We start from the raw sequence: 22,084 nt of genomic DNA, 5'->3' as shown, positions 1-22,084 counted from the left end.
TGATAGTCCCATTACTTTTGGCCCCTTAAAAAGTGGGAGGCACACCGTTGTAATTCCTACACCATTCACCTGATTTGGATGTAATTACCCTCAAATTAAAATTGAAAGTCTGCAATTAAAGCACATCTTGTTTGTTTCATTTCAAAGCCATTGTGGTGGTGAATAGAGGCCAAAATATGAAAATTATGTCAATGTCCCAATATTTATGCACCTGACTATATATATATATATATATATATATATACACACACACACACACATACATACACACACAGGTTGAGTCTCCCATATCCAAATATTCCGAAATACGGAATAATTTTGCCATGACTGAGAATGAAACCTTTGATTTTTGCTGGTTCAATGTACACAAACTTTATCTAAGGCACAAATTATTAAAAATATTATAAAATTACCTTCAGGCTGTGTGTATAAGGTGTATATGAAACTTTGGTAGAATAATACTACGTATAGTGAAATAATTCTCATTCCAAAGCAGAAAGTTGTACACTAGAAATGTCTTGGCCTTGCTGAGCAAAATAAAGCATGCTTCTGATATGTTGTCACAAATCCACAAGGGTGTAGCTGATGCAACTCACCCATGGTGCACAGAGTCTAGCGTGGTACAAGTATTCACCAGGGACCCCTCCCCACAAGGTGGTATATTGAATTTGCTGCTGACACCACGCCTAGACAGTTTCCTATATTCAGCATTTACAGATCTGATTGACGGGATTTATTTGTAATGTGTTACGATAACTGATTGAAGTCTTCCATGCAAGTAAGGCTGGGTACACACCATATATTAGACAATTTGTTGTTTTGAGGTGAATCAGAATGACAAAACGTCCACATCGTCCAGTGTGTATGCACTATTATGTGCTCCCATTAGTCATTCATCGTATCTTCAGATCTGCCTACAGGCCAATCTGAGGATCCGGTGGATGACACCATGCTTCTGGATGCGGCGGGGGAAAGATATATCGGGCTGTCACATCTGCCGTCGCTGGGTACACACATCATCTAGGGCCTGATTCAGACCCGCTTGCAAGCGCTATGCGCTCGCGAGCGGGTTGATGTTTAGCCACTACGCATGCGCACGCCGGAGCCAGCTCCGACGTGCGCATGCGTGACACCCGGCTAGCGACGGGTGCTCCGTCGCTCCGGGTCTCGCACCAAAAGGGGGCGGCTGTCAATTTTGATTGACAGCTTGCACAGTTTTGGAGGCGAGCAGGGGCGATGGCTGACAAACTGAGGTGTTTCCGACGGAACGCCTGCCGTTTGGGGGGCGGCCCCACTGACATCACGAGTAATGTCAGTGGTGAGCTTCCGGCTCTATTAAGAGCCAGAAGCTCACTGGGGCATGCGGGAACGAGACCCTACCGCAAGGGTCTCGTCGCAAGCCCCGATTGTCGTGATGGTCGAGACCATCGCGACCATCACCTGGCCGCTCGCAATAGCTGCGAGCAGCACAAAGGCCGCACCAAGAAAAAAAAAAAAACGCCTTGATTCAGAGCGAGCGCTCTTTCAGAGCGTCCAGCTCTGAATCAGGGCCCTAGTGTGTACCCACAGTGGCGTCACTAGGGGGGTGCGGCCCGCACTGGGTGTCACCCTTCAAGGGGGTGACTCCAAGAAGAGCAGCATGTCACACCCGCGGGCCGCACACCCACGGCACCACCGCCGACCATGCTGCTGGAGCCGGAGGAGACACTTTTTAATGTGTATGCAGGTCAGTCCTGCCACACGCTGGTCCTCTCTGCTCTGCCCGCCGCTGCCGGGGTGAGCTGCACATTCTCTCACCGCGGCCGGCGTCCAGAGCCACACACAGACACAGAGAATCTCTCTGTGCCTGTGTGTGGTTATGGACGCCGGCCGCGATGACGTCATCGCGCACGCTGGCTCCGCTTGTTCTTCTGGGAGCCGCTCAGCCTGATGGAGAAGGAGGAGGGACTAGGTGCCTCTGAGCGTGCTGCCTGTCAAGAACAAAAGAAGGACTCAAGACAAGTGAGCACCCCACCCGGACACACCCAGAGGTAAGTACTGACTCACTGCACAGAGGGGGCACAGCATAAGGGGGATTACTGGGGACCGGGGCCACTGCATAAGGGGCGCTGGAAGCACAGCTTAAGGGACATTGCTGGGGGCACTGTATAAGGGCACTACTGGGAGCACACCCGGCACTGCATAAGAGGCGCTACTGGGGGCACAGCTTAAGGGGCATTGCTGAGGGCACAGCCACTGCATAAGAGAGGCAATACAGAAGGCACTGTATAAGGGCACTACTGGGGGCACAGCTTAAGGAGCATTGCTGGGGGCACTGCATAAGGGAGGCAATACTGGGGGCACTGTATAAGGGCACTACTGGGGGCACAGCTTAAGGGGCATTGCTGGGGGCACTGTATAAGGGCACTACTGGGGGCACACCAGGTACAGCTTAAGGGGCACTGCATAAGGTGCTACTGGGGCAACAGCTGAAGGGGCATTTCTGGGGGCACTGCATAAGAGAGGCAATACTGTGGGCACTGTATAAGGGCACTACTGGGGGCACAGCTTAAGGGGCATTGCTGGGGCACTGCATAAGAGGCGCTACTGGGGGCACAGCATAAGGGGCATTGCTGGGCGTACTGCATTAGAGGCGCTTCTGGGGGCACTGTATAAGGAGAAATGTATAAGACGCACTACTGGGGATGCTGTATAAGGGGCACTACTGGGGGCACAACATAAGGGGCATTACTGGGCCCACTGAATAAGGAGTGCTACTGGTGGTAAAGTATAATGAGCGCTACTGGGGGAACTGTGTAAGGGGCACTACTGGGGGTACAGCATATGGGGCTCTACTGGGGGTACAGCATATTGGGCACATCTACAGAAGGCATTGCATAAAGGGGCACTACTACAGGGGGAACTGCATAATGGGCACAACTATAGGGGCATTGCATAAGGGGCACTACTACTGGGGGAATTGAATAAGGGGCATTCCATAGAGGTAATGCGAGTGCTTGTCCATCTGCAAATGGAAACTCTTGCTGCCCATAGATTTAACATATATTTAGTGATAGTACAAAAACAGCACTAAGGATTCCGTGTGGTGTGATACAAGGCCCATGTGGGGGGGGGTGACACCATGAGCTACAACACCGGGTGACACCAACCATAGTGACGCCTCTGTGTACCCAGCTTAAGAGTGGACTTCCACCTGCATGGCAAGCCATGAATTGTCACATGATGATGTCATGGGAATTCTTATTACATAGCATTTCAGTACTGAGCACACTTCATTCATGTTTTATGCCATGTGTAATGATCATGGGACTCTGGGCCTGATTCAGACCCGGTTGCGAGTGCTATGCGCTCGCAACCGGGTCGATGGTGAGCCAGTGCACATGCGCACGACAGAGCCGGCTCCGTCGTGCGCATGTGCGAGACCCGGATAGCGATGGGCACTCCGTCGCTCCGGGTCTCGCAACAAAGGGGGCATGCTGTCGATGTTGAGTGACAGCACGCCCCCTTTGGTGGGCGGGCCGGGGGTGTGGCTGCCCAAACGGAGGCATTCCCATGTGAACGCCTCCGTCTGGGGCTGGCCCCACTGACATCACGAGTGATGTCAGTGGGAGAGATTTTGGCTGTTAGAGCTGAAATCTCTCTGGGGCTTGCGGCAACGAGACCCTACCACAAGGGTCTCGTCGCAAGCCCGATGGTCGCGATGGTCTTGACCATCACGACCATCTTCCTGGCCGCTCGCTATAGCTGTGGGTGGTCACCCACAGCTATGCGAGCGGCCAGGAGGCCGTTAAAAAAAAATAGCCCGGCCCTGATTCAGAGCGAGCGGCTCTTAATCAGGGTCTCTGTGTGACCTCCTTCCTGGCCTGTCATTGACAACAGAGGTCAGACATATAGGTGGTCTTGTCAGTACACAAACACTGTTATAATGCCCAACTGCCCTGCTCATAGAGGTCGGGATGCATGACGTATGCATGCCGGCGTTTATTACGCTGGTATGCATGAAGAAAATGACAATGGACAGCTCTTCTGGAAAAAGCTCTAGTTTGCGAATGAGGGACTTCCGGGCCTGGTGTCATTCTGCGCATGTACAGAAGGACACATGCGCCGTAGGGGATGCTGGGAGGGATCCGATTGGATCCCTCTCGCAGCACTCTCCGAATAGAAGCCCATAGGCTTCCATAGTGTAACGCTATCAGAAGATGATGTTACCAAAGTCCCGGAATACATTGCATATGAGAAATGCAGGTAAACCTGCATTTTCGGGGTGTGACTGCATTTCTCTCGTTGCTGCATCCCACCCGGAATGAGTAACTGTGCAACCACTGTTTGGCACCTAAATTATCTAACTGTATGTAATAAGCAACTATTTAATGATTTGATCAGGGTAAAAAAATTAAAGCAATAACATCTTAATGTACATATAACTTTATGAATATGCCATGGTGTCATCTAGAGATCACTATCAAATGTTCCCAAATTGACATAACATACACAATGAATATACGACAGCTGTCACTTCAAAGCATTGTAACATTCCTTTTTGAATTAGTATGGTATGAAACATGAAGTCCACTCAATTGTCATGTTCTCCATTGACTCTTGTAACCTCTTTTATTACCATCCTGACATCATACTGAGCCACACGTCCCCATTCTAATCTATACAGTATCATACTGACAGATTCAATGCGGGGATGCATCAAAGCAGATTTTGTGATCAAACCTCTGAAAATTACTTTTTCAGAGGTTTGGTTGCTTATCGCATATGCACCAATTTTCAAAATATGATATATAGAGGCATGTGCAGAAGGACTCCCGGGTCCTAAACGCGGAAATGCTTCTATAGCTAAGGAAAGCTCTTACCGGGAGATCTGTCCTTTGTGATTTTTTTCAAGCATGCACCAGGAGGATGAGGAGGATATTTACATAGTTGGCGATAACAAGGATGATGAGGATGTTGATGATAACGTTGCTGCGGAAGATGTTTGTGTACAAACTGTAAATCGGACAACAGTTGTTGCCCATGGTGGGAAAAATCCCATTGTTGCCATGTCTGGGCAAAGGACCAAAAATCCACTTCCATTGTGTGGAATTATTTCCACCCAAATTTGGACCTTTGCCAAGCCATTTGTAAAGCCAAAGTTAGCAGAGGAAGGGATGTTAACCATCTAGACACCTCCTCCCTGTTACATCATTTGCAGCGAGTTCATGCAATTTGGTTAACAAAATTATAATACTTTGTTAATTAATAACAAGCAGTCCAGAATCAGCTACCAGCAGTTTGGACCAACACATGCAATCTCCACCACTAATTGAAGGTAGTCCTTCCAAAAAATGTTTTGTGAAGGCTCAAAGAAACCAAGGAGTTCAGCCACGAAAGTGTCAGTCCTAGTCGTTAAAGTGCTTAGTTTGTTAAACTGTACATGTCCTTTTTAAATATCTGTGCATGTCCTTTTCAATATCCCACATAAGAGTGGGTGGGAGGGACAATTCCATCTTGCACGATTTGGGGCATTGCCGACTGACATTATTATAGTTTATTAAACTGTCATCCTGTCTGCCATGTGGCAATGTTTCATAGATGTCCTATATTTTTTTAAACTGCAGTGCGTTTGTGCCGCTGCTTTGTTGCTTACTTTAGCCTGCCAGCTCGCTGCAGCCTTTGACCTATATTGGTGAAAAATTGTGAAATCAATATTGTGAGCTGTGAGGTGGTTAAAAATGCAAAGGAAATGCCTGAAAATGATTGTTATTAAGGTTAATAATACTGTAGGAACAAAAATAGGCCCAAATTATGTGGATTTAGCTGTTTATATCATTTTTGGGAAAAAATACAGTTCCAAAACCTAAAAACAAAAACACCAAGGAAAAAGATCCAGATCCAAAACCAGGGGAGATACAGATCCAAAAACAAAACCAAAACATGGGGCTTGGCGCACATCTCTAATATTACACAGGTTAAGTCTCCCATATCCAAATATTCCGAAATACGGAATTATTAAAAATACAGAGTTTTTTTTAGCATGACTGAGATAGTGAAACCTTTGCTTTACATATTATGCTGGCTTGACAAAAGCTCGCATTAAAGCACTGAAACATTGCACTATGAGCTATAGTGACTGGAGTCTTTCTTACTACGGAGTGCCGCCTTGTGGAGTTTATTTACAGATTACCTCAGCAGTGAGGTTTACTGTGGAGGGCACCCGGCTGATTTATGCTGCGACCTCATGAGTGCCAGATCATGGCTCTTTATATATATTAGTCTTATATATAAACTCATTGGTCTGTTTGTCTGTCTGGTTATGCATTCGGACAACCCCCAGCAATGATTGGGATGAAACCAACGCGAGGTGGTCCAGTTGGACCCTGGACAAGTTTTAGGGGGGGGGGGGGGTTAGGGTCCCGGTCAGATCTTCTGCTGGTGTACGCTGGGCAGACTTTTGACCCAGGGAGCCTGTTCTGGGCCTTCCACTGGATGGATTTGCATGAAAACTTCACCGAGTGGTAACACTGGGTCCACGAAGACATAATACTAGGAGGTTGAGGCCCCGGTCAGACTTCCCATTGGTTTACGCTGGGCAGAACTTTGACCCGGGGAGCCTGTTCACAGAGGAGTGGCAATTGGTCTGGGATGCCTAATGGAGTGTTTGGGGTCTGGTCGGACCACACGGCAGGGTGCGCTGGACAGAACTGTGACCCAGGGAGCCTGTTCTGGGCTTTCAACTGGATGAATTTGGATGACATCACATAATAAAATTTTACTTCTTAAAGATTTAAAGCCAGGCAACACCGGTTACTTCAGCTAGAATATTATATATATAAACAAATCGAGAACGTTTTATTTTTTATTTTATTTAGTATGTGAATTACTACCCATAACACACATTTCTGTCTTTCTGTGATAAAAATGAATATTGTCTATAGAATGTCTCCAGTGTTTTCATTTTCTAAGTAGGCCACTGAAGAGGCTGTACAGATGCAATGTCAGACTATATGCACCGATTTAAACATGTCAGCCAGAACATAGGTTTCATCCCAGAGGATCCCAGGTCTCTTGATCTGCTTCTCTAAGCTTCTTGCAGACTCCTTTAAATCCACAAGGGTACGTCTCAGCTCAGGAATACAGCGACAAAACAGGATTTCGTTCACTTCATCCTCAATGTTTTGTGTATAAATCAAAGGGAAAACCTCATGAATATCATTTATCACCTTTCCCTTCAACACAGGGTCACGACACACCAAGTTCAGAATGAAGACTCCTGGAAGAACAATGAGACAGAATGAAAACACAAGTTTATATAAGGTCATGGACTGCATCTAGACAAATATCCCAATGATCACAGTACCAGCAGCAGAATCCCGACGGTATTAGGGTTAGGCTGCCGAAGGTTAGGGTTAGAAAATTCACCAAAATTCATCTGCATTTTGTCAGTTGGGTACCGCTGCTGGTACTGTGACCGTCGGGATGGTCACCGCCAGGATATCGTATAGCCACTATATTTGTCAGCTTCTCTTCTATTTATAGAATATTTTTTAGTTTATTTATAGTGCTCACAGTGATGTGTACTGATTCTCTTTGGCCGGATATTTTAGAGATGTATATGGCCAGTAATTGTTGTAGATCAGTAAGCAATGATGAGTGAAGTGGAGCCTGAAAAGTTGAGAACTTGTGACGAATGGACTCTACCTTGGAGGTAATGTGGGTGGCAAAGTCAAGTGCACAGATGAAAGAGGGGGGCACTGAGGTGGGAGAGGTAGCAAAGAGGAGACATGGGTTAGAGACCTGGTGAAGGATGAGGGCCTTGAAATAGGACTGTTCTGCAAATGAGAGCAGGACAATAGGATAAGAGAATGAACTTGAAGTGGAGGACATCGTCGTCTTGACTATTTTCCACGTTAGAACTTAGCTAAGGCACACTCCACGCCATCTATTAATCTGTCCTTTTTTAAATTTGCCCCCCCCTGCAGTGCACCATGGTTTTTCAAAGGAACAAAATTGCACATTCTAGATGGATCTTCTCAATTATAAATTAGGCCTATTATATATGTCACCACTGAAGAGAAAATATGGAAACTGTCCCATTACCACAAACATATGGTTATGACATGGTTATGCTCCTGATAAAGTTACTTGTGATTAGAAAGGAATACACCCCCCCCTGCACCACCATAGGCAGCCTCCCCCCACCCCCACCCAAACATGTGAATCGGCTGCTATGGGCTGTTCATTGTAAACAAAACATACAAATTGTCACAGCGCCTTAGACCCCTTAGAGGTGTACTGCCTGATGGCAGCGCCCTATGCACAGAATCATTAAGCCCCTGTTTTCGACCAAGTCTGTCAGACAAACCATTGTGCCTAAAGGAAAAAGCACGCCCAGGTGAATGGTGGGTAGTGAAAAAGTCACAACATCTGGTAGAGCTGCTTTAAAAGAGAATCACAGCTACACAGATATTAGGCTCCTTACCATCATCTTTTAGGATCTTCCTGACATTTTGAAGAAATGTTTTCTCTACAAAAGCTGGGGGTGGGCAGCTCATGCCAAGGCTAAGGTCTTTGCTGTCCACATCGAACATCACCACATCATATGAAGCACCTCCTGGGAAGAAGAGTAATAATACACTTAGAGATCAAGTTTGGGCTCTAATATGAGCTGTAATATAAAATTCACAAATGGGAGGTGACAGAATAGCACTCACATTTTAATAAAGTTGTTGGCATCCTATAAACTTTATATTGTTATTTAATCTTTATTTGCAAGCTACAATTAAATGTATACATTTGTAACACTATGGGAGAGATGTACTAAGCCTTGGAGAGAGATAAAGTGGATGGAGATAAAGTACTATCCAAACAGCTCCTAACTGTCCGTTTACAGGCTGTGTTTGAAAAATGAGTTAGGAGCTGATTGGTTGGTACTTTGGCCCTCATTCAGAGCCGTTCGCAAAAAGCGAGTGCTCGCTCTGAATGAGGGCGGACGCTTTTTCTTTTTTAAAAGCCGGCCTCCTGGCCGCTCGCTAAGCTGTGGGTGACCACCCACAGCTTTTGCGAGCGGCCAGGTGATGGTCGCGACCATCGGGCTTGCGACAAGACCCTTGTGGTAGGGTCTCGTCTTCCGCAAGCTCCAGTGAGCTTCCGGCTCTAACAGAGCCAGAAGCTCACTACTGACATCACTGGTGATGTCAGTAGGGCCGCCCACAAACGGCAGGAGTTCCTTAAGGAACGCCTCCGTTTGTCCAGCCACCCCGCCTACAAAACGGGATGAGCTGTCGCCGTCCCGTTTGTAGCGAACCCCAGAGCGAGTGAATGTCTCACTCGCTACGGGGCTTGCACATGCGCGACCATCGACCCGCTTGCGAGCGCATAGTGCTTGCAAGCGGGTTTGAATGAGGGCCTTTATCTCTCTCCAAGGCTTAGTACATCTACCTCTACATGTTTTAATACAAAAAAAAAAAAAAAAGCGTTATGGTAGATTTAACTTTGGCAACTCTACTTCTATTTCTTCGAAGTCCATAGGATCCACAGGGATACCATGGGGTGTGTGTGGTTGGAGGGATCCAGGCACCAAACAATTAAGCTTTAGGTCCCAGGATGCATTGGTCCTCCTCCACATATACCCCGCCCCCAGCCACAGGTAGACAGTTTTGTAAACAAGCCTATGGTAGGAGCTGGAAAGAGAAGGAAGAACATTACTCTCAAGAAACACTCTCCCTGAAGATGAAGGAATCAGTGATCAAGAGAGAAAAATACCCATTGAAGCCAGGTGTGTCACCCTGTGGATCCTATGGACTTTGAAGAAATAGAGTTAACAAAGGTAAGTCTACTATAACTCTTAATTTCTTATTCAGGGTCCATAGGAGGATCCCCAGAGATACCATGGGGATGTCCCATAGCAGTTTCCCTAAGGGTGGGGACGCTTCTGAGCAGAAAGGAGAATATGACGCCCAAAGGAAGCATCCAGAGAGGCAAAGGAATCAAAGGCGTAAAACCTGAAAAAGGTGTGGACGGAAGACCACGTGGCCGCCTTGCACAATTGCTCAGCAGAGGCGCCACGTCGAACCACCCACGAGTGTCCCACAGACCGAGTAGAATGAGCTGTAACCCTGTTTGGAACAGGAAGATCAACTTGCATGTAGGCCTGAAAGATTGTCATACGAAGCCATCGAGTGTATACAAAAGATGGTTCTGAAGTCTGCGCAATCGACGCTGCAGTCACTGATACCTATAGAGACTCCCTACACGCCTCTTAATAACAGACAATACACAAGAATATATAGGATTTCAGTCCAGCGCTGTCAGAAAACGTAAAGGAAAGACTCTTACATCAAATAACTCTGATGAGGTATTCAAAACATGAGGTATTCCCAAGGTTCAATATAATTCAATTTCTTATCTTCATCACTTCATAGTTAGACTCTCAAAGAAAGAAGGAACAAAAAATAGTGCAATATGTTCCACATATAAAACACAATTTTTATTCCAAATAAATGCACTCACATATGACAAATACAATACAATCATATGGCATCACCTATTGGATGCAATCTCAGGGTCAGTTGTGAGTGAAATACCGGTAGGATCCTTAGATGGAATGAGATGCAGTGTTAGCGGTTCCGGATACCGAACACTGCTTTACAGGATACACCGTTCTCCCAATCTCAACGTCCCTCTGGTCACCGTCCCACTTGCTTAACGCGTTTCGGATATAGATATCCTTCGTCAGAAGCATCATATTGCACTATTTTTTGTTCCTTCTTTCTTTGAGAGTCTAACTATGAAGTGATGAAGATAAGAAATTGAAATATATTGAACCTTGGGAATACCTCATGTTTTGAATACCTCATCAGAGTTTTTTGATGTAAGAGTCTTTCCTTTACGTTTTCTGACAGCGCTAGACTGAAATCCTATATATTCTTGTGTATTATACGAAGCCATCGAGCCAGAGTCCATTTATTAGCTGTCCAGCTTCGCTTGTGAAAGCTATACAACAAAAAAAGAGAATCTGATTTCTTCAAGGAATTCGTACGATCCACGTAGATCTGAAGAGCATGAACCACATCCAAGGAAGGTTCACCTTCAGAAAGATCCGAGGACTGGAAGGCCGGAACCACAATCTCTTCATTCAAATTGAACCGGGATACCACTTTAGGGAGTTATCCAGCCCTGGTACGGAAGACAGCTCTGTCTGGATGAAAGAACAAAAATGGGGAGCGACAGGAGAGCGCTGCTAAATCAGACAGAGCCCTGTAGAGTCCTGAGAACAAAAGGACAAATCACCGGGAGCTAACGGAGAGACAAAAATAACAAAGAAGGTTGAATGCGGAGGACACCCTGAAAGAATGTTTTCACATCAGGTAGTGGAGCAATCCTTTGCTGGAACCAGATTGACGGAGCAGAAACCTGAACTCTAAGGGAGGCCAGACGGAGATCAAGGCCTAACCCAGCCTGGAGAAAGGCAAGCACCTGGGAGACCCTAAAAACTGCAGGCTCTGGGGGAGCACCAATGAAAGTAAGAGTGTAATAGATACAGGCTGAGGCAGGCTTACGTGCCCTGAGCATTGTCTGGACCACAGAGTGAGAGAAACCTTTGGCTCTTAAGAGGCATGACTCAAGAACCACACCATCAAAGACAGAAGAGGTAGGTTCAGGTGCCAGCAAGGACCCTGTGCTAGTAGATCCTGCCGTAGAGGCAGTGGAAACTGAGTGCCTATGGAGAGACTCCGTAGGTCGGCGAACCAATATTGCCTGGGCCAGACCTGGGGCTATTAGTATCACCGTACCACCTTCTTGCTTGAACTTTCAAAGCACCCTCAGAAGCAGGGAGATCAGAGGAAAGAGGTATGCAAGATTCAAGTCCCACCTCACTGCGAGAGCGTCCACGGAGGTGGCTGAGGGGTCTCTGGTCCTGGACTCATACCTGGGGACCTTGTGGTTGTGACGTGAGGCCATGAGGTCTACATCTGGCAGGCCCCATTTATCCACCAGGAGTTGAAAGACATCCGGGTGGAGAGCCCACTCACCGGCGTTAATGTCCTGACAGCTTAGTAAGTCCGCTTCCCAGTTGAGGACTCCTGGAATGAATACTGCCGAGATTGCTGGGAGATGACCTTCGGCCCAGACAAGAATGTTTGCCACTTCCCACATGGCTGTTCGACTTTGCGTGCCTCCCTGATGGTTGAGGTAGGCTTCTGCAGTTGCGTTGTTGGACTGGATCTGGACTGGCCTGCCGTGGAGGAGATCCTGCGCCTGAGTGAGTGCTCTGTACACTGCTGTCCACTGTCCCTGAAAGGAATGACAACAGACTACCGCGACCCATCCGCGAAGGCTGGCATTTGTCGTTTGAAGTTCCCAATCTGGAATCCAGTAGGGGTGTCTGTAGCCACCATGAGAGGGAAAGCTGAACCTCCGGAGAGGAGGATCGTCTGGGACCAGATCAAATGATGCTGTTCGTTCCACCGAGAGAGAATCAGTTGTTGCAGAGGCCTGGAGTGGAACTGGGTGTATTCCATCTTATCGAATGAGTGAATGGATACCCTCCAATTGTGGAACAAGCTGCGCACACGCAAATTGTAGGTTTCAAAATCTTGTCTGCTGGTAGAAAGATCCTCTGTATTCGAGAATCTAGGAGTGCCCCCAGATGTATCATACGCTGTGTCGGAGAAAAGGAGGACTTTTTTCAATTAATGATATAGCCGTGTATTTGCAGGCAGTCCACGGTCAGCTGTAGATTGTATAGTAACATAACCGGTGAGTGTGCCAAGATTAAGAGGTTGTCTAGGTATGGCAGGATTCTTTGAGGTGTGCTGCCATAACCACCATTATTTTGATTATGACCCAAGGGGCTGTTGACAGACCAAAGGGTAGTGCCCGAAACTGGTAATGTTGCTGCAGAACAGCAAACCATAGGAACCGCAGGTGGGTTGGAGTAATAGGTACCGTATATACTCGAGTATAAGCCGAGTTTTTCAGCACAAAAAATGTGCTGAAAAAGTACCCCCTCGGCTTATACTCGAGTCAAGTGTAGCGCTGACCGGACGGAGTTCGGTCAGCGCTACACACTGCCAAACACACAGCCGCCGGAGCCGGCAGCTGCGTGTTTGGTGTAATCAGCAGCCGCTGAGAGTCTGTCAGACTCTCAGCGGCAGCTGCTGCTCCCACTGCGGGAGCCATCTTCCGGCTCCCGCAGTGGGTGATGGGAGACACGTCGTCATGACGACGTCTCTCCCATGCAAAGCGGCCGGAGGAGCGTACAGCGGCGGGACCAGGAGCGGGAGTTTAAGGTAAGTGTTTATTTTTTATTTATTCTTTTCACGTCTCTCTCTACTAGGGGGGGGGGGGACTACAGGGGGCACTACCAGGGGGCGGTGACTACAGGGGGCACTACCAGGGGGCATTATCAGGGGGCACTAAAAGGGGGGATTACCACTGGGGGAACTACAAGGGGGGGATTACTACAGGGGGCACTACCAGGGGGGGATTACTACAGAGGGCACTAAAAGGGGGGATTACTACAGGGGGCACTAAAAGGGGGGATTACCACTGGGGGAACTACCAGGGGAGGATTACTACAGAGGGCACTACCAGTGGGGGATTACTACAGGGGGCACTAAAAGGGGGGATTACTACTGGGGCTACTACCAGGGGGGGATTACTACTGGAGGCACTGAAAGGGGGGATTACCACTGGGGGCACTACCAGGAGGGATTACTACAGAGGGCACTAAAAGGGGGGATTACTACAGGGGGCACTAAAAGGGGGGATTACCACTGGGGGAACTACCAGGGGAGGATTACTACAGAGGGCACTACCAGTGGGGGATTACTACAGGGGGCACTAAAAGGGGGGATTACTACTGGGGCTACTACCAGGGGGGGATTACTACTGGAGGCACTGAAAGGGGGGATTACCACTGGGGGCACTACCAGGAGGGATTACTACTGGGGGCACAACCAGGGGGAATTACTACTGGGGGCACAACCAGGGGGAATTACTACTGGGGGCACAACCAGGGGGAATTACTACTGGGGGCACTACCAGCTGCTGCCATTTCCCACACTAGGCTTATACTCGAGTCAGTAAGTTTTCCCAGTTTTGTTGGGTAAAAGTAGGTACCTTGGCTTATATTCGGGTCGACTTATACTCGAGTATATACGGTACATGCAGGCATGCATCCTGAATGTCCAGAGAAACCATGAAATCCTGAGGCTCCATTGCCAGGACAATTGATCGTAAAGTTTCCATGCAAAACTTGGGCACTCTGATAAATTTGTTGAGGGGTTTGAGATTCAGAATAGACTGATCAGACCCATCGGCTTCTGAATCAAAAAGAGAGTGGAATAAAAACCAGTTCCTCTCTGAGCCGAAGGAACCGGTATTAATCACCCCTGAATGCAGCAGGGAGTGACTGGCCTCCTGGAAGGCCAGGGCTTTGGACAGGGTCTGATGGGAGACCTGTACAAAAAAATTGCTAGGGAGGACGCCTCAAGAAAGTGAGGGCGTACCCGAGAGACCACTTCTTGGACCCAGGCGTCTGTTGTTGTTTGACACCAAGAGTCGGAATATTGAAGAAGTCGGCCTCCCATCGTGGGATCCCCCAGAGGTTTGTCGTCAGGCTTAGAAACTGGACGTCTGGCCGACCAAGGCTGCTTGACTCACGGTTTGGTGGTCTTGGACAGCCTGGGAAAAGACTGTCCTCTTGCTTTACCCTGGGGGTGAAAGGACCGATAATAGGACAGCCTAGTCTTAGAGACAATTGCTGATGGCAGAAAGGCAGATGTAGAGGATGCCACTGTAGCCACAATCTTGTCCAATTTTTCACCGAACGGCATGTCTCCAGAGAAGGGTAAGGATTCGAGTGCCTTCTTGGATCCCAGGTCCGCCTTCCAGGACCGTAGCCAAAGGACCCGGCGTGCGACTACCGAAGCCGCAGATGCCTGAGAGGCAAAGAGGTCCAGTATCCAACACAGCTTCTCCCAAATAAGAGCCGCTTCCTGAATACGGGAGATATAGGCCAGTTGTTCCCTGGTAGCGTCTAATGGCAGGCTCTCTTCCAGTGCCCCTGCCCATCCTACCTTAGCCACCCAAGCCGCAGCCATAGCTGGCCTAGTGATAGCGCCAGAAAGTGAGTAGACTGACATTCTAACTTTCTATACGTGGTTTCCTTAAGAGAGGATGTAGACGGTAATGGTAGCGTAGAGTTTATAACTAAGCGTGCAACATGCGAATCAACAGTGGGAGGGACTTACAACTTATTACACACCTTAGGCCCTCATTCAGAGCCGCACGTTAACAACAGTACGCTCGTTGCGTTCCGATGTTGACTAACCGCGCATGCGTCGGTGTTACACTGCGCATGTGCGTACGGCAGATTGCGAGTTTTTTTTCTCTCGTTCCTAAAATAGCGTACAGGAAGTGACATGTCAAATGTGATTGACAGAACAGGGCGTTTTTGGGTGTTGACGGGGGTGGAGATGAAAAAACGCAGGCGTGGCGAGGCGTTTTTGGGGCGTACATACATTAGCAGATGCGAACGTCAAATGTGTTCGGACCGTCTCATACGTCACTGGAACATCCGCTTTCCCTTCAAAATGCTCGCACAGCTTAGGGTCAGGATTAGTCGACCACATTGGCGATGGCCTTCTCCTCCGTCCCGGGACTCAACGATGGTGCTGCGATTAATCGCGGCTGGTCAGTAAAGTAATTAGTGTTGGATTGAAAACCGGCTTGGTATGTGTTTGGAAAGCAGTTTATTGGGATAGCACAAAAGCGTACGCAGGTGGAAATCAGAGCTGCTAATGTCATGATTACACAATCAATTAGCGTACATTTTTGGGGTTTTATTTTGGCCACAATTTGTTGGTTATGGCCTATTGTAACAATAATGTCATCATCTTTTAATTAGCTCCCCTTTTTTTTGGTTTACTGTGGAATTTGCATCGCTATGTGATTTTTTAAACGTTCCTTAAAGAGGCCTTTTTTTTTTTTTAAGAGGGTCAGTTTTTGCCTTTAGGGCCAGGATTAAATGTAACCCATTTGTACAATAATGTCACAATACAATCTCATTTTTTTGTTTTTAATTTATTGTTTAAACACAAACAAATTGGCCTAATATTTTGTTGCCTTTTTTTGTGGCAAAGATATTTGTTCAAAAAAAAAAAAAACCATAACTGCTAACATAAGCGTAAATACAAAATGTAAAAACATTTCACAAGAAAGGAGAGGGAAGTTTTGACCAGAAAGGAATATGAGCCAAGCACAGAAGGAGTGTGGGAAAAGTCGCCATTGCTGTCACCGTTTTCTCGCCCGTTTGGCTGGGTGAGGGTGGGCGCCAGACCGGGTCCGGGATGCCATCGGGCTGGCCTGTCCAGAGGCAGATGTTGTGGCCTCTGGACTAGGCACAGGGCTAGGCACATTTGGAGGATTGGCTGATGTTGTGCCAGAGGTGGAGGATCCGGATGTTCCGGCAGGAAGGGAGGTCGGCTCCACCATGTGCTGGCGAACGAGCTGCTCCAGGGCATCGGCGATGCGGATGTTGGCCCTGGTATTTTCCGCCAGGGCCTGACCAATGGTCACGTTGGCCGCAGCATTTTGCTCCAGGGCCTCAGCCACCCGTATCAGACTGGCGTCCATCCTCTGCAGAATCTCCGTATGGCAATCCGATTTAAAATTGAGTTCTGTGAGGAGGCCCACTGCCTGCGAGGGGGCACGCCCTGGACTGGCTTCTGCAGGGTCCTCAGCCGGATGTACTGGTTCCTCCCCTGCAGAGCCAGCAGAAATTCTGCGGCCAAGGCTCCCCTCTGGAGCAGACTCATCCGCCTCTGTCTCTGTTAGGAAAATTGCGAAAAGACTCACATTAGAATCTACATATTGGCACAATAGCATTTCAGAGTTGGTGACATCACAAGACTTACCTTGGCCAACATGAGGAGCCGCAAAGTCTGGCATGTCCGTATCCATGTTGGACACGCCAAACACCTCCACAGCCTGCACACACCCCTGTGCCAGCTCTTCTAAGTCTGTCAACTCCAATGACACAGGGGTGGGACCCCCACCTGTCCCCCTTGCATGCCTAGCCCTGTCGGCAAGTTTTTGCTTGAGACGATATTTGAAGTCTGCCCATCTGTGGAATGAAATTGGAACCATTATCCTTTTTTTTACAATGGGGTTTGTTTATAGGATGGGAAAGTGTTTACTTACCGCCGTTTGACATCCCGGGCTAGACGGACATAATCACCCACCCTATTGACAGCAACGGCGACCTCCTCCCACATTCTCCACTTCTGGCTTTGGCTCATATTCCTGGCTGCCTGGGGCAGGATGTCAACGCACTTCTGGATCAAAACCTCCATCTCCTTGCTTGTGAAATGTGGCTGCCTTTTTTTTTTGGCAGCTTTGGCGGGTTGACTGGGGCCAGCAGTCTCTTCCATGTCATCCTCCTCACCTATTTGGGTAAATATGCAGATTTAGCCACTTCACAACTTGACCAATATATTTGTTTTAAAATAATCATGGAGACAAAATGCATGAAGGCCTTACCGCCGGATTTTTGGCCATTGTTTCCCTGGTCTGAAGCCATGTTTCTGCTTCCAGAATGAAATCAACCAGAAATTCAATGTGATTTCGTGACGTATTTATACATGCGTCCTTTGTTTGCGGCCGCATCATTGATTGTGCGTCCCTATGATTCATCCTTAATTTGTGCGGGAAAATAAACACTATTTATGGCTTGGTGTGTGTGGAGTCGAGGTGGGGTTGTTGGATTGTTGGCGGTTAAGTTGTTTGGATTTGGTTGTTTGCGGTTGGAGGATTTGGCAGAGTTGGTTTTTTGTTTGGTTTTGCTACAGTTCTTTTGTTTTTCCGTTCGCATTTTTTTCCTTTTTTCCACATCCTTTCCTGATTTGGTAAGTTTTGTGCAGTCTAATTTGTGGCCAATTGGTGTCTACTTCTGTTTTTTGGTTAGCTAATTTTTTTAACACTAATTTCATCTTTTTTAGTTTGTTTTGGCTTTCGGACCCAAAGACCTTTTTTTTGGAAATCTTATATATTCGAGTTGGGTAAGTCCATTTTTTGTCTTGCATTTGCGAACTAATTACCGCATTTTTGACTGTTGGTGTAGTGACTTGCATTTGCGAATTAATTACCGCATTTTTGACTGTTGGTGTAGTGACTTGCATTTGCGAATTAATTACCGCATTTTTGACTGTTGGTGTAGTGACTTGCATTTGCGAATTAATTACCGCATTTTTGACTGTTGGTGTAGTGACTTGCATTTGCGAATTAATTACCGCATTTTTGACTGTTGGTGTAGTGACTTGCATTTGCGAATTAATTACCGCATTTTTGACTGTTGGTGTAGTGACTTGCATTTGCGAATTAATTACCGCATTTTTGACTGTTGGTGTAGTGACTTGCATTTGCGAACTAATTAACGCATTTTTGGCGGCTTATTCATCATGTAAACCAGTTTTGCTTTTCCCTTTTCCATTTTTGGGGTCCATTTGAACCCTATTTGATGTACGGTGTGCAATGTCGTTTTCATCGATGGCCAAATGTGTGTTTCGGCTATTTTCTGTGTTGGCTTGCAACAATTTGAAAAACAAAAATTCACCCTCTAAATTTTTGATGTCTCATTTTTGGCTTTTTTACAGTTTATACGTATCATGACAATACCCCGGCATGTAAGCAGCTATGGATGGTATCAGAAAGCTAAGTTGTTTTTTGTTACTTTTGGGGTGGCTCAAAAGCCTTACATTGTAAACTTTGAATTTCAGGTAGATCTGGGGCGAATTGTTCTGGCCCTGCTCCCGGAAGACGACCAACCTCAAACTCGTCCCAGGCGTAGGCATCGTAGGCATGCAAGGCCCCAGATATTTCGAACACGTGTCACCCTTTTTGGAATGCCCGATGATGAGGTTTTAAGACGCCACCGTCTACCTCCCAAAATCATCATAGACACTCTCTCATTAATAGAAAGTGATCTTGAGCGGCAAATTGACAGTCCAACAGCAATACCACCACTGACGCAATTTATGGCGGTGTTACATTTCTGTGCCTCAGGATCGTTTCAAACAACGGTGGGAATAGTGGCGGGCATCTCCCAATCCTCCTTTTCCCGGATCCTGAGGGCAGTGATGGAGGCACTTTTCAAGCACCTCCATCATTTTATTAAAATGCCTTTGGATATGGGTGCCCTTAGTGTGGCCAAGGCCAATTTTTACCAAATAGCTGGCTTCCCACACATCATAGGGGTTGTGGATGGTACTCACATACCACTTCAGCCTCCAGCACGGCTGGAGGCAATATTTAGAAACAGGAAACACTATCACTCCCTGAATGTAATGGTGGTATGTGATGCCTCCCTCCAGATCCTGTCCCTGAATGCAAAATTACCAGGAAGTGCACATGACTCCTTCGTCATCCGGCAATCAGGGATATGGCACAAATTAACCAACCTACAAGCTGGTGATGCGTGGCTTCTGGGTAAGTGGAGACCTTTAGTACATAACAATGTTAAGCTTCATACACAGTGTTCCTGATGTGGTCTATTTTTGTTCACAGGAGACAGTGGATACCCTTGCATGTCCTGGCTGCTCACTCCTTATTTGGCTCCCACACCAGGGCCACAAAGTGCGTATAATTCCGCACTTACAGCCACCAGGCAAGTGGTGGAGCGCTGTATCGGCCTTTTAAAAGGCCGATTCAGATGCCTCCACCGCTCTGGTGGCGAGCTCATGTATGTGCCGGATATGGTGTCTAAAATTGTGGTCCTGTGTGGGATATTTCACAACATTGCCATAAGGAGTGGTGTCCCAATGCAGCCAGAGGATGCCTTACCTCAGGATGGCCCCCCCGAGGTTGGTCGAAGGTCAGTATGTGGGGGGGCCATACGCGATGATGTGGTGGCCAGATTTTTTAGGTAAGTTTGAACAAAACTCCAGTGTTTATACCTAATGTGTTTGTGTTTGTTTGCGAACATCTAATTTATTTATTTTTTCTCACCATCTTCTGTTTGTTCACATAATCTTTGGCACTCCAACGCTCACTACTTCCTGCTACCCTTACCAAACCTGGATCTGGTCCTTTTGGGCATATAGTCTGGAACCCATATCGCAACGCCATGTTTGTGGAATCATGTTGGCATGGTCCTTCGTCAACCAGTTCTTGATTTTGTGTTTTTATTTAATTATTTCTTGGTATGTGTTGTATTTGAATTTATCACTGTGTTTTTTTTTTGGGAGTGACCACTTTGTTTTCTCTGTTATGTTGTGAATAAATGTTTGGAGAGTGAAATGGTCTTCCTTTTTTGGGACGTTAACAGCAAGTGTAACCAGGTTAACACAAGTTACATTTGACTAAGGGGTAAACCAGTACTGACGCCAGTTGAGCTAAACTGAAATATGTTTTCAGCTTCCCAATCCACACCAAAAGGAAGCCTGGCCCAACCTTGGGATTTGTAAGATTGGCCTAAGCAGCTTGCGCACCAAGTAGGAACCTGGAAAATGTAGAAATATGTAATTGACACTACACCCAAAAAGGGAAATGACATTGTTACTGTTATGTGTTTCTTGTGTCTGTTTGACATACAAAGACAAAACACAATCTAACTTTTAAAAAAGGGAAATCCTTGCAGGAACAGTCTACTTATGTCATGCTAAACTATCTTGGTTTGGGTTTTTAAAAATGAGCCACAACGTATATTTGTCTTAATAAATTTAATTGGAAAATATAACAAAAATAAAAAAACTACTGCCGAAGGAGGCCAGACAGCCGGTCGAGGGCCACCAGAATGCCGATGACATGTTGGCGCATCTGCCCCACAACATCCGCCACCTCTTGCCGACGCCTCTGTTCCTCTGTGGGTGAGAAAAGTGTGTGGGTTAATACAACAATAGGGAATCCACATAAAAAAAAAAAAACACAACCAAATCACTCCTAAACCCAAACCAAAAAAAAAAAAGGGGGGGCTGGCAAAAATACAAGGCCTAGGTACAAATTCCCACAGGTATGATATGTGTATGTTTAAATCACCAGGAAGAGGTAAAGGCAAACCTTCACAATCACCAAAAGTCAAGCCACAAAAACACGAAGAAAGGCACGACACATGATTACATACAAACAGTTTGTGCTTTAAAAAAAAAAAAAAAAAAAACATACCGGGAGACAAAACGGGAGCTCCGGGAAAACCTCCATGATCCTCCTCGGAGGATCCGTCATTACCCAAAGAATGGGGAGGAGTTATGATGGACTCCGGGGAGGGGGTAATTGGAAGAGGGGTGGGTGGAGGAGAGGGGGAAGTGGGACGGAGGGGAAGGAGGCCCGACATTTCCGGGAGAGGGTCTGGGAAGGATGGGGAGGAGTGGGGAATAGGGGAAAGATTTGGGGTGGAGTGTTGGCTGGGGGTTGGGGATAGTGGCCGGGAACGCCGTCTGGACGGACGGTGACGGCGGAGTCTTGCCTGTCCCCCTAAAATATGTCAAAGAAATTGCGTTTAGTTTATGGACAAATCCGGGCAACCAAACTAAAAAAAAATAAAAAAAAACAACAAATAAGCCAAATAGCAGTAGAATTAATAAATCAGAAATAGAGGGGAAACATGCACACGCAGATATGAGTACAAATAATAAATAGAACAGACAGGAAAACATGCACACGCAGATATGAGTACAAATAATAAATAGAACAGACAGGAAAACATGCACACGCAGATATGAGTACAAATAATAAATAGAACAGACAGGAAAACATGCATACGCAGATATGAGTACAAATAATAAATAGAACAGACAGGAAAACATGCACACGCAGATGAGTACAAATAATAAATAGAACAGACAGGAAAACATGCACACGCAGTTTGCCCCACAAACACAAACATTAAAACCACAATACATAACACTTACTTGCCAGGATCTGCATGCGAAAGCATGCCAGCAAGCGGGGCGTTCGCCGTTGCAGGTCGGACCACCTGCGCTCCAGCTGCCCGATGTTGCGGCGTGAGCCGAAGGACCGCAGGCGGGACCGTGCCTCCGCATACGCGGAGCGCTTCTGCCGGTTGGTCATGGGTTGAGGCTGGCTGGTGATCCGG

General features: G+C 47.0%; 1 protein-coding gene and 1 long non-coding RNA gene across 2 annotated transcripts in view; both read right to left on the bottom strand.

The window, feature by feature from the left end:
* Positions 1-6,615: 6,615 nt before the first annotated feature.
* Positions 6,616-22,084, bottom strand: part of METTL13 (methyltransferase 13, eEF1A N-terminus and K55) — a 33,005-nt gene continuing 17,536 nt past the window's right edge. Inside the window, exons 7-8 of the mRNA XM_088482179.1 lie at positions 8,468-8,599; positions 6,616-7,258 (exon numbers count right to left, since the gene is read on the bottom strand). Of these exons, the coding sequence (XP_088338305.1) occupies positions 6,984-7,258; positions 8,468-8,599 (407 nt within the window). The 3' untranslated portion in view covers positions 6,616-6,983. The remainder of the gene's footprint in view (positions 7,259-8,467; positions 8,600-22,084) is intronic.
* On the bottom strand, positions 20,749-21,991 carry LOC148540793 (uncharacterized). Its single transcript, XR_015880172.1, has 3 exons — positions 21,900-21,991; positions 21,154-21,462; positions 20,749-20,852 (listed from the first exon to the last, which is right to left on the bottom strand). It is a non-coding gene; the product is annotated as an uncharacterized LOC148540793 (long non-coding RNA).

This window comes from Taudactylus pleione, unplaced genomic scaffold, assembly GCF_031769625.1.
Source record: "Taudactylus pleione unplaced genomic scaffold, aTauple2 ptg000017l, whole genome shotgun sequence".
NCBI lineage: Eukaryota > Metazoa > Chordata > Amphibia > Anura > Myobatrachidae > Taudactylus > Taudactylus pleione.
The sequence above is the reverse complement of the archived record's forward strand: the minus strand, read 5'-3'. Positions and strand labels throughout refer to the sequence as shown.